At 32.1% G+C, this 11,782-nt stretch overlaps 1 protein-coding gene across 1 annotated transcript in view; it reads left to right on the forward strand.

Annotated features, from left to right (window-relative positions):
- The first annotated feature begins 245 nt into the window (after positions 1-245).
- The window catches only part of slc25a42 (solute carrier family 25 member 42), a 16,419-nt gene continuing 4,882 nt past the window's right edge, over positions 246-11,782 (forward strand). Inside the window, exons 1-6 of the mRNA XM_073848453.1 lie at positions 246-403; positions 3,721-3,832; positions 4,882-4,907; positions 5,946-6,112; positions 7,355-7,471; positions 9,937-10,088. Coding sequence (XP_073704554.1) covers positions 314-403; positions 3,721-3,832; positions 4,882-4,907; positions 5,946-6,112; positions 7,355-7,471; positions 9,937-10,088 — 664 coding nt within the window. The 5' untranslated portion in view covers positions 246-313. The remainder of the gene's footprint in view (positions 404-3,720; positions 3,833-4,881; positions 4,908-5,945; positions 6,113-7,354; positions 7,472-9,936; positions 10,089-11,782) is intronic.

Here is an 11,782-nt window from a genome sequence, read left to right on the forward strand (position 1 = left end):
AAAAAAATCTAAATGATCTTGAAAAGCCATAATTATCATATTCATGCAAAATATAATTTGTTATTTGTTTTTTCATGTAGTTTTAATGTGAAATAAAAGCTAGAAATGTTCTTGACACATTTTGTGTGGTCAATCTCTTTTCTAGAAGACGTCTTTGCAGATTTTAAAATAGCCGTATGATGTGTTTGGCAGCGTTATCTGATATGGTGTTGCTTTATAATATGTCTTTCATGTCGTTCCAGGTCTGGTTGTGAGCGTGTGCGTGTTTGCGTGTCGGGCCGGCGAGCCCTGTGTGTTGCGCTGGCCTGTATGAATGGATCAGGTTGGCATGGGGAACGCAGAACGCCAGGGGGCGCTGACGAAGGGCGAAGTGCTGCCACGCCCCGCCTCCAGCCAATCAGAGGTAAGAATACTCGCTTTTGAACCCGCCTACAAGAGAGAACAGCCAATAAGATCGCACCGTTCCATTCCATCTGAATTTAAAATGTACGTATTAGCTTTTCAAGAAAATCATCTCATTATTTACTCATCCTTATGTCGTTCTAAAGCTGTATGACTTTATATATAAGCTATGCATCTTTTGACTTGAGGGCAAGTAAATGATGACAGAACTGTTGCATTGTTGTCAGTCATTGTGTTGTTAATGAATGCAGATGTAAAAACCGGTTTGTGAGGTTAGACTGGCCTTCAATCATGCAGGAGGAAGAAGAGAAAACCATTGTTTAGGAAACGTCTCAGTGTTTACCGTCTACAGGAAGTAAAACTATAAATGCATTAGTCATAGACTGATGAGATTAAGGTTGGCATGAAAGAAAGAAATCTGAAATCTGTTCACTATTTAATCAGTGGAAAACATGTGACTGTTTATACGTTCAGTTTTTAGATAACCGAAGTATTTTCTTTTATTTAATTTTCTTTATATTATGCTGTAATGGAGTACCAGTGTGCTTGAATACATTTTTACTTTTTTATATTTTTTATTTTTGCCTTTTTTTTTAGCAGTATTTTTATTGCCTTTACACACACACACACACACACACACATTAGGGCTGGGTAAAAAATATCGATTCTCCGATTTTAATCGATCTTCAGTTTAACGCAACGATATCGATTCGGGAAATCCCCGAATCGATTCTTAATGCACGTGCTTCACATAAGAGTATATGAATATTCCCCTCTCGTCCTGAAGGTGTCACTAGTGTTCCTGCTGAGAGAGTTTTCTCAACTGCTGGTGATCTAATCACAGCGCAAAGGAGCTGCCTTAGATCAGATCAGAACATGTTGATCAGCTGCTTTTTTTGCAGAAAAATCTGGTGATCAAAAATTATTAGGCTGTAGTTAAGAACTGTTAGTTTTATGGACAGTTAGAATGTTTTGTATACGCAGACAAGGGCTTTATGATTGGCCTGTTTTGAACGTTTTGAATTTAGAAAAATGTTTTATTTCTTAAACATGTTTGAAGTTCTTAATAGATTTCACTGTTGCACATTTACAGTCTTTTTATTTTTTTACAGTAATGTGCATTTTGCAGTTTGTTTACATGGTGTACAATGGATGCACATATTTATGACTTCTTGTTACAGTGTTCATTTAAAATAAAAGTTGTTTAAAACAACTGTGTGCACCCTATTATTAATGTAGATGTGTATTTCAGTAATAAACTTAAGTAGGAGAGTTCCAGTTACCAGCATTTATATCAAAATATGGATCCCATGTCTGCAAAACTAACATTTTAAATGAAATATTGATAGCTAATCGATATCGAATCGAATCGAATCGAAATCGAATTCGAATCGAATCGAAACCATAAAAATAAGAATCGAATCGAATTGCCAAATTGGTCACAATACCCAGCCCTAACACACATATATATTTATTACATATATATTTTATTATTATTATTTTTTTGTTATTTTAATACATTAAGTTAAATTAAATAAAAAAAATTATTATTGTTGTTGTTTATCATTTATCAATAATAATAAAAATAACAATAAAACAACAATAATAATAATAATAATAATAATAATAATAATTTCTGCAACCCTACAAATAAACACAGCAAACCTGAGAAGCTTGTAAATTAAATTTTTATGCAGAGTTGTGTCCTTAATATTTGTTTAATGTAGTGACTGTTTTATAACAACAAAACAGCGGGGAGTGTTATATTGTGACTGTAGTCATGTCTATTTGCACTACAACCTTTTGAACCTTACTGCATACTTGATTACTAAGTATGATGTGTTGAAATAGAATATAGTCATTCTATTTTTAATTGAATCTATGATTTTGAAGAAATGTGGGATGAGTCCAAGCTCAAAATAATGTCAAATTCTTATAAATAGCATAAGAGTCAGTTCTATTTCAGTGAGCTGTTATTATAGATATTATCATGGTCATCATTCAGCATTTTGCATGATGTTTTTTGTTTTGTTTTTTCCTTTTTATTTCCATGTGGGTTGCTGACCGGTCCATTTACAGTAAAATCCATCAGTCATTTCAGTGTTTCATGAGAATTCACATGTGCTGTTTGTTTCTGTATTAGGTCTGCGGAGTTAATTAAAAATAAGACTGAAATTACAATATGACTTGTGTTGAAATACACTGAAATATTATAAGAGTAATATTTCTTATTCTTAATATAATTATTATTATTATTATTATTAGCAGTAGTATTAGTATTGGTATTATTTTTTTATAGACATATTGAAATATAATCACAGAACTTTGGCCAAATTGTGAAATCCTACAAATAAACATTGTTTTAATTTAGCTTTTTTTATTTAGTAACATTTTGTTATAATTATTATTAATTGATAAATAGTTATAATAATAATAATAATAATAATAATAATAATAATAATAATTATTATTATTATTAGCAGTAGTATTAGTATTAGTATTATTATTTTATAGACCTATTAATCACAGAACTTTGCAACCCTAGAAATAAACATTGTTTTAATGTAGTATTTTTTATTTTTATTTAGTAATATTTATTATTATTATTATTATTATTATTATTATTAATTGATAAATAGGTTTAATAATAATAATAATTATTATAATTATTATTATCATTATTATTATTATTAGCAGTAGTATTAGTATTACTATTTTGTAGACATTTTGATATATAATCATAATCAATTTTTAGATTTTTATTTGTTTATTTATTTATTTTTTCATTTTAAATCACATTTTAAATTCACATATTTATAAATAATTTTCCCCTCGAAATTGTGCAGTCTGTAGCTTCTGTCAGGATCATATTGGATGTTCATATTTTGATTAAAAGGGTAAATTCATTGTTAACTGAGCCATTAATCTAGTTTCTTAGTAAGCTGCTCAAACAGAAGACTCTGTCAAGAATTTTGAGCTGTTCAGCGCATGCTGGGACTTGAGGTTTGATGAATAAGACTCAACCCAGTATTCCTGCTTTACTCGTGTTCGGACAATCTTTCAGGTCACAGGTTGTGTGTGGAAACAGATTAGAAGTGTGAATGTAAACCTGTTCTGCTTTATAAAGATTAGAAGGAAGGCTTGGGCCTTTCCTAGAAACCTCAGTATGTGCTCATGCCTGGACATGTTACACAGACTCACTGATTAACACTGGCTGTGTTTGTGATCTATTATAAGACATAGATGGATGCATTTATTTATTTATGTTTGGAAATCTTCACGAATCAGATCTAATGTGTGGTCTTTTTGTGTGTTCAGGGTTTTAAACAGGGTCGCTCGGTTTTGAACTCCCTGCTCTCAGGGGCGTTTGCAGGAGCCGTGGCTAAAACGGCCGTCGCCCCGCTGGACCGAACCAAGATTATCTTCCAAGGCAAGAAGGCAAACTCTTATTAACCCCCCTCGAGTGACTGACTAAACATTTACAGATGCACTGAAATATGCAAACACTTAGTCAGGCCTATAAATGTCTGTATGAGATTGCATTAGCTGTGAATTATCAAAGCAGTGTCATTTTTAATGTCAAGCATGAGTGGAGCAGTTTATGTGATTCCCCTACCCTGTGTGAATAAACTTTATACATCCACTAAACATCCTGAATCTATCAATCTGGTCATTTAAGTACAGCAGCGTTTTAGTGGCACGTGAAAAAAAAAAAAAATTACAAGAATAAAGTCGAAATACGACGAGTATAAAGTGGAAAATAATATCGAAACACATTCTCATTTATTCCCATAATATTTTGACTTTGTTCTCGTAATCTCGACTTTATTCTCTAAATATTATTACTTTAATCTCGTAATATTTCAACTTTATTCTTGTAATTTTGACTCTATTTTTTCAATATTTCAACTTTTATGTGATAATATTTCGACTTTATTCTTGTAATATTTTGACTTTATTCTTGTAATTTCGACTTTATTTTTAAAATATTTCAATTTTTTTCTGATAATATTTTGACTTCTTGAATAAATGGACTTTATTCTTGTAATTTTGACTTTATTTATAAAATATTTCAACTTTATTCTCATAATATTTCAACTTTTTTCTGATAATATTTTGACTTTATTCTCATAATTTCGGCTTTATTTTTAAAATATTTCAACTTTTTTCTGATGATATTTCGACTTTATTCTTGAAATATTTAGACTTTAGTCTTGTAATTTCGACATTTTTCTGATAATATTTTGACTTTATTCTTGAAATATTTCGACTTTACTTTTAAAAATATTTAAACTTTTTTCTGATAATATTGTGACTTTATTTTCATAATATTTCGACTTTATCTTGTAATTTCGACTTTATTTGTTAAATATTTAAACTTTTTTTCTGATAATATTTTGACTTTATTCCCTAAATATTTCAACTCTATTCTCGTAATAATTCAAACTCTAAATATTTCTCTCTATCTTCTCATTTTAGTGTCGTCAAATAGATTTTCCGCTAAGGTGAGTATTTTTCTCCTTACTCTTTGCATAGCTGAACAACAGTGAAGTATTTTTACTTTACCCAAGCAAAATTTTTAAAAGTATCTGTACTGTTTTTCTTTGGAAAACTTGTACTTCTAACATAATGCTGTACTTTTTACTGCACTACATTTCATATATAAAAGTTTTTTTTTTTTTTTTTTACCTTTAATACTTAAGAACATTAACAATTTAGTAATTTCTTGTACTCAAGTAAATATTTGAATTTTTACTGTAAAAAGGTATTAAATTATATTTAATATGAAACATAGTGCAATAAAAAGTACAATATTATGCTCTGGAATGTTGTGAAGGTAATTTTTCTGAAGAAAAACACTAAAGTACAGATGCTTGAAAAGTGCCTTTAAGGCGAGACACTGCAGGTGAATATGGTAAAAAAATTTGTTAATAGCTAATCACCTTACTTACCCAATTAATTGATTACGTTGATAATTGCAAACATTTTTTGTATTCCAAGTTTTCTATAATGTTAGGTTTAAATATGCAAATGAGGCATTATTCAGTGAAATATGCACTAATTTGTATACATTTCTAGAACAAAAATCTAAACACTGGATGAAGTCGGTTTCAAAATTATTACATTTTTTTGACAGATTGGAGTTAGTGTTTTTATCTCATATTTTCACTCCATAATTCAGAAAAAAGCCTTTAATTTTTGGTGAAATAAAATGTATCAAATCAAGCAAATTATATATAAACAAATCCCTCTGTAAAAATCTTCAGGAGATAGCCAGGAATAAAAATGTAAAGTCTGGTGTGTGTAAGAGCTACTGAAGTGGAGATTTATGGCTCAGTGTAGGAGAAAAAAACTCAAAAAAAAAAAAAAATTTTGCCTGCAGTGTCTGCCCTTAAAACTGAGTGAAAATACTTCACTACTGTCCGCCTTTGATTCGTTGGATGTGCGTAAACATGCCAGAGGTTTTGCATATTATTTAAAATCTTTTACTTTTGTATGCAGATGTCTTTATTTCTCATATTCTGTTATGTTTGTCTTTCCAGGAGGCGTACAGGTTAATTTACCGCACATATCTCAAGGATGGCTTCTTCAGTCTGTGGAGGGGAAACTCTGCCACGATGGTGCGGGTCATTCCATATGCTGCCATCCAGTTCTGCGCACATGAACAATACAAGAGGATTCTAGGACAGTATTACGGCTTCCAGGGCAAGTGAGTGTGATTTTACTCTCTGCTGTTTCACCTCTGCACATTCACATGGATACTTAAATTTGTTCATTTAGCCAAAGCAACACTGCAGGCAAAAACACTGTTTTTTCAAGCCCCTGTCAAGTTTGAGATTTTGGGCTTTTTGTTTTTTTCCAGACTAGTGGTAAAACATCCAAAAGTAGACATCCAAAAGTCACTGTTAAGTGTTTCTTTTATAGCACCTTATCTATTTGTGTCAATAGATTTCAATTACAATCCATATTTTTAAAGGCTGTTTTCTCAAAATGAGTTTTTTCTCCTACACTGAGCCATAAATCTCCACTTCAGTAGCACTTACACACACCAAACTTATTTTTATTCCTATCTATATCCTGAAGGTTTTGCAGAGGGATTTGTTCATATATAATTTGCTTGATTTTATGCAACAATTTATTTATAACATATAAAAAATGCTATTTTTTGTCTGTTTTGTCTAAATTATGCAGTGACAAAATGAGATACCCAACATTTCTAAAACATCCTAAAATATTAGGTTGAATGAGGCATTGTTTAATGAAATATGTGCTAATTTGCATACATTTCTAGTACAAAAATCTAAACACTGGATGAAGTCCGTTTCAAAATTCTTGTTTAATTTATGACATATTAGAGTCAAAACTTTATACAGAGGGGATTTTGGGTATCTCATTTTGTCATAATTCAGAAAAAAGTTAGAACAGACAGAAAACCATGTATTTTTGACCATTTTGGGGGAATAAACTGTTGTATAAAATCAAGCAAATTATATATGAACAAATCCCTCTGTAAAAACCTTCAGAATGTAGACAGGAATAAAAATGTAAAGTTTGGTGTGTGTAAGTGCTACTGAAGTGGAGATTTTGGGTTCAGTGTGAGAGAAAAAACCTATTTTGAGAAAATAGCATTTAAAAATATGTATTGTAATTGAAATCTATTGACACAAATAGATAAAGTGCTATAAAAGAAACACTTAACAGCGTCTTTTGGGTGTTTTTTTTCCACTAGTCTGAAAAAACACTTAAACGGCAAAAAGCCCAAAACCTCAAACTTGCCTGCAGTGTCTCCCCTTATGAAATAAGAAGGCAAGTAAGAAATTAAAAAAACATCTTTCAGCTTCACTGACATGAAAAGAGCCATGATGCAAAGTTTCAGGATTGTTTAGAAATATACAAGCTACTACAGAGATGTAGGAGATGCACTGAGAATGAATATGTTGATGTTTTTCAGAGCTCTGCCGCCTGTGCCGCGGTTAATGGCGGGATCTCTGGCGGGAACCACGGCTGCCATGATCACATATCCGCTGGACATGGTCCGCGCACGCATGGCCGTCACACCCAAAGAGATGTAAGATATGTCATAATCTTACTGAGCAAAACTGGCTGATAGGTTTCCTCCACTTCATCTGCTGGAACAACAAGAGTTTGTTTTCCAAACATTAAATTATCAGAATTTAGTAGTGTCTATCTAAAATAATTACAATTAAACTAATTTCAAGGTTCTAGAAGTTTTGATCTGTAATTTACATTTTGGTATGACTTTACAATAAGGTCTGATTTGTTCACATTAGTTAATGCAGAAACCAGCAATGAACAATACAACATTTATAAAGCTTTGTTAATATTAGTTAATAAAAATTTTCACATACTTTTTAGGTCACAGTGCCTACTAGGGCTGCCACTAAGGACAGTTTTTATAACGATTAATCTAGCGACTAATTATGGATTAATTGATTAATCTGAATGGTTTATTTCCCAACCCAAAAAATCAACAATTGTACTTTTTTTATTTTTAATAAAATAAATTAATTTGATGTTTTTGATTATTAAATTTGAATGGAACCATTCAAATGGAATGGAAAATAATTTGGTAAATTGATCAAATTGTAAAACTCAATTACACAGGCTTTTTGATTAAAGAATAATATATAACCATTAAAACATAGTATAGAAAAAGTAAAACTGACTTGAAACTGATTTCATAGGGCCCTACAATTATAATTAGGCTATTATTTTTGTGGTAATAAAAATGTAGATGTAAACGAAGAATAGCCTTCAAATAAAGAACCAAAAGAAAGCAAGAAATCATATGGTTTCATTGCACAAAACTGATGAAATACATAATGTATTATAAACAACATAGCTAATGTACGTTATGATTTACTACAAAGGCCTGCAGAGGGCGCCAATGGCCTGAAGATTGTTTTTACACTTCACTGTGCGATCCAATCCTTGTTTAATATCGACCAAACAACATTTAAGTCAAATGTCCACTTAATCTTTAATATTTGCCCATATCTTTACCACAGAAATACAATAGCCACAATCATTTAATGTATATGTGGACATCAAAATGTGAGGGTTTTTAACTTTTTTTTGAAACCGTGATAAACACTTAATAAGCATAATGAGAAAGATGTATTCTACTGAGTTTGCATGGGTTTATATATGATTTATCTTACAAATCTGATGAAATTGTGCACATTGCATTCTCAGATGAATGTTATAATAAACCCGAACTCACAACAACATGCAGAGATGGAGTTTGAGAAGTCTAATAATGCTTTTCATTGTTGCAAAGTGTTACCGACTTTTGATATGTTTGTGATTTACTGCATAAGGATTATTGTCACTCTTATTGAAAACTAATACGATTAGGAAACATTTTTGTTACTTCAATTAAAGCTGAACATCAGATAAAAAAAAAAAACTTTTAAAAACTTAATTACTAAAACTAAATCTGAAGTAAAAATCACTGAACGTTAAATACAAATATTTACAATGAAACTAAGACCGAGCGCATTACAAAAAATGCTAAAAATGTAAATATTAAAAGTTAAAATAGTAATAAAAACGGATTTTGAAAATATTTTAGAGCTTGACACAACTAGAAAAATCAGTGTTCTTTATAAAAATGTCCATGGTGTTTTAAGATTTTATTCATTTCCATGACTATTCCAGGTCTAGAAATCAATTTGAACCTTTTTTTTAAATATATCCATGTTTTCCATGACTGTGAGAATCCTTGTTCTTCAAAGACAACAAAACATTACTAAAGGATTACTCCACTTTCAGCACAAAAATGTCCTAATAATGTATGCACCCCCATGTCATCCAAAATATTAATGACTTTCTTTATTCAGTCGCAAAGAAATGACGTTTTTTAGGAAAACATTCCAGGACTTTTCTCCATATAGTGGACTTCAATGGTGCTCAACAGATTGAAGGTTAAAACTGCAGCTTTAAAGGGCTCTAAACGAACCCAGCTGAGGAATAAGGGTCTACAAAATTATTTTTTTTGTAAAAGGTGTTTGACCCTACTTGCATATTCACTTTGTAAACACTGGGTCGGTAAGTTGGATAAGAAAATGAAATAAATTAATAAATAATAATTAATAAATAAAATTGTATTTTTTTTTTATTTTTTGTAAAAAAAATAACCATTTTGCTAGATAAGACACTTATTTCTCGGCTGGGATTGTGTGGAGCCCTTTGAAGCTGCATTGAAACAGTTTTTTTAACCTTCAGTCTGTTGAGTACCACTGAAGTCCACTATATGGAGAAAAATCCAGGAATGTATTCCTCCAAAAACTTCACTTCTTTGCGACTAAAGAAAGAAAGACATGAACATTTGGAATGACATGGGGGTGCGTAAATTATCAGGATATTTTTATTTTGGAAGTGGAGTAATCATTTAAAGAGGTGCACTAAATGAAGGAACATCTTGTAGTCGTCATCTTGGAGTCTCCTTGGTTCCCTGGTTGAGAACAACAGATGTTGAAATGAGATAAAGTGTATGTCATTGCTCATCAGGTACAGTAACATCCTGGACGTGTTTGTCCGTATCTCGCGTGAGGAGGGGCTGAAGACGATCTACAGGGGATTCACTCCCACCATCCTAGGCGTCGTGCCGTACGCGGGACTCAGCTTCTTCACCTATGAGACGCTCAAAAAACTCCACGCAGGTAAAGCCAGACTCTGTGTGAATCAGCGTTATTAATTCTTAGAAATTTGGAATGCAAAGTGTTTTTCATTGTTAGTTAATGTTAAAGGTGCCATAGAATGCATTGATACAGTATTTTAAATTGTTCTCTGATATCTACATAGAAGGTATATGGCATAGGAAAGGGCAAAATTCTCCAGAAAGTCCATTTACAACCCTAGGATTTGTCCCTAGAATGAAATGGTCTGTTATTGCCTTATTTGGAAAGTTCATGAATAATAATGAGGAGCTCTGCTCTGATTGGTTGTTTCACAGAGCGGCTCATTTCAATAGCTCGCACATGGAGGAAAATATATATTTAATCACGGAGCTCCAGCCGCTATTAATATGCGGGGCAATGAAACTGCTGTTTTGAATGCATGATCATTTTACTTTCACTTATGAGATTTGTGATCGCACGTGCTCTGTGTAACGTTATACTACAGCGGCAGTACTTACCACATATTTGACGAGTTTAGAAGCTTGTTAGTGATGCTCAGGATCTGTAAATCATTTGCCATTGTCCACGCAGTCATCTCTCCTTACTCTGTTTATGTGGTAAGTGAAATTGTATGTACTGCAATGTAACAGGCTACCGCTAGCAAGAAGCTAACCGTGTCCCTTTAGTGGCTTGCCTTATTTTATTAGTGTTCCTTGCCTTTCTGAGTACAGACACCAACCCATCCCTGCACTTAACATCCCCTGCACAACCTGGAACATAACATTTATTTCTGTGATCTGCCATTTTCACACTTGTCCTCACTTAGTTTTTTTACAATAGCCTACCTGCAGAACTTCTGATGATTGGGCGATGCAAATGTTGGGGGCGTGACTATTAACGATCTCGACTATTGCGTAATAGTCTGTGTTATGTAAGGATTAGCCTGTTTTTCAGTGGTCTTTTGCAAACACCAGATTTATATAAGAAGGAGGAAACGATGGTGTTTGAGACTCATGGTATGTCAAGTCCATGTACTGAACTGTTATTATTCAACTATGCCAAGGTAAATACAGTTTTCCATTCTATGGCACCTTTAAATGTTAACAAATGAAACCTTGTTACAAAAAATTTTTTTTTGTATTTCCAATATTATTATTAATGTATTTTTTTTATATTACATTTTAAATATCTAAAAATTTTATTTGCCATGTTATATTTATATCCTTAACTGTTAATTGTTATTATTGTACATTATCATGCATATTGTTTTATTACATTTGATATATTTATTAAAGGTGCCATAGAATGGAAAACTGTATTTACCTTGGCATAGTTGAATAATAACAGTTCAGTACATGGACATGACATACCATGAGTCTCAAACACCATCGTTTCCTCCTTCTTATATAAATCTGGTGTTTGCAAAAGACCACCGAAAAATAGGTCAATTCTAACATAACACAGACTATGATGTCATAGTCGGGATCATTTAATAGTCACGCCCCCAACATTTGCATCGCCCAATCAGAAGTTCTGCAGGTAGGCTATTGTGAAAAAACAAAGGAGGACAAGTGTGAAAATGGCAGATCATGGAATTAAATGTTATGTTCCAGGTTGTGCAGGAGATGTTAAGTGCAGGGATGGGTTGGTGTCTGTACTCAGAAAGGCACGGAAAACAAATAAGGCAATCTAATAAAATAAGGCGAGCCACTATAAGGAACACGGTTAGCTTCTTG

The sequence above is a fragment of the Garra rufa genome, chromosome 10 (genome assembly GCF_049309525.1).
Source record: "Garra rufa chromosome 10, GarRuf1.0, whole genome shotgun sequence".
NCBI classification, from domain to species: Eukaryota; Metazoa; Chordata; class Actinopteri; order Cypriniformes; family Cyprinidae; genus Garra; species Garra rufa.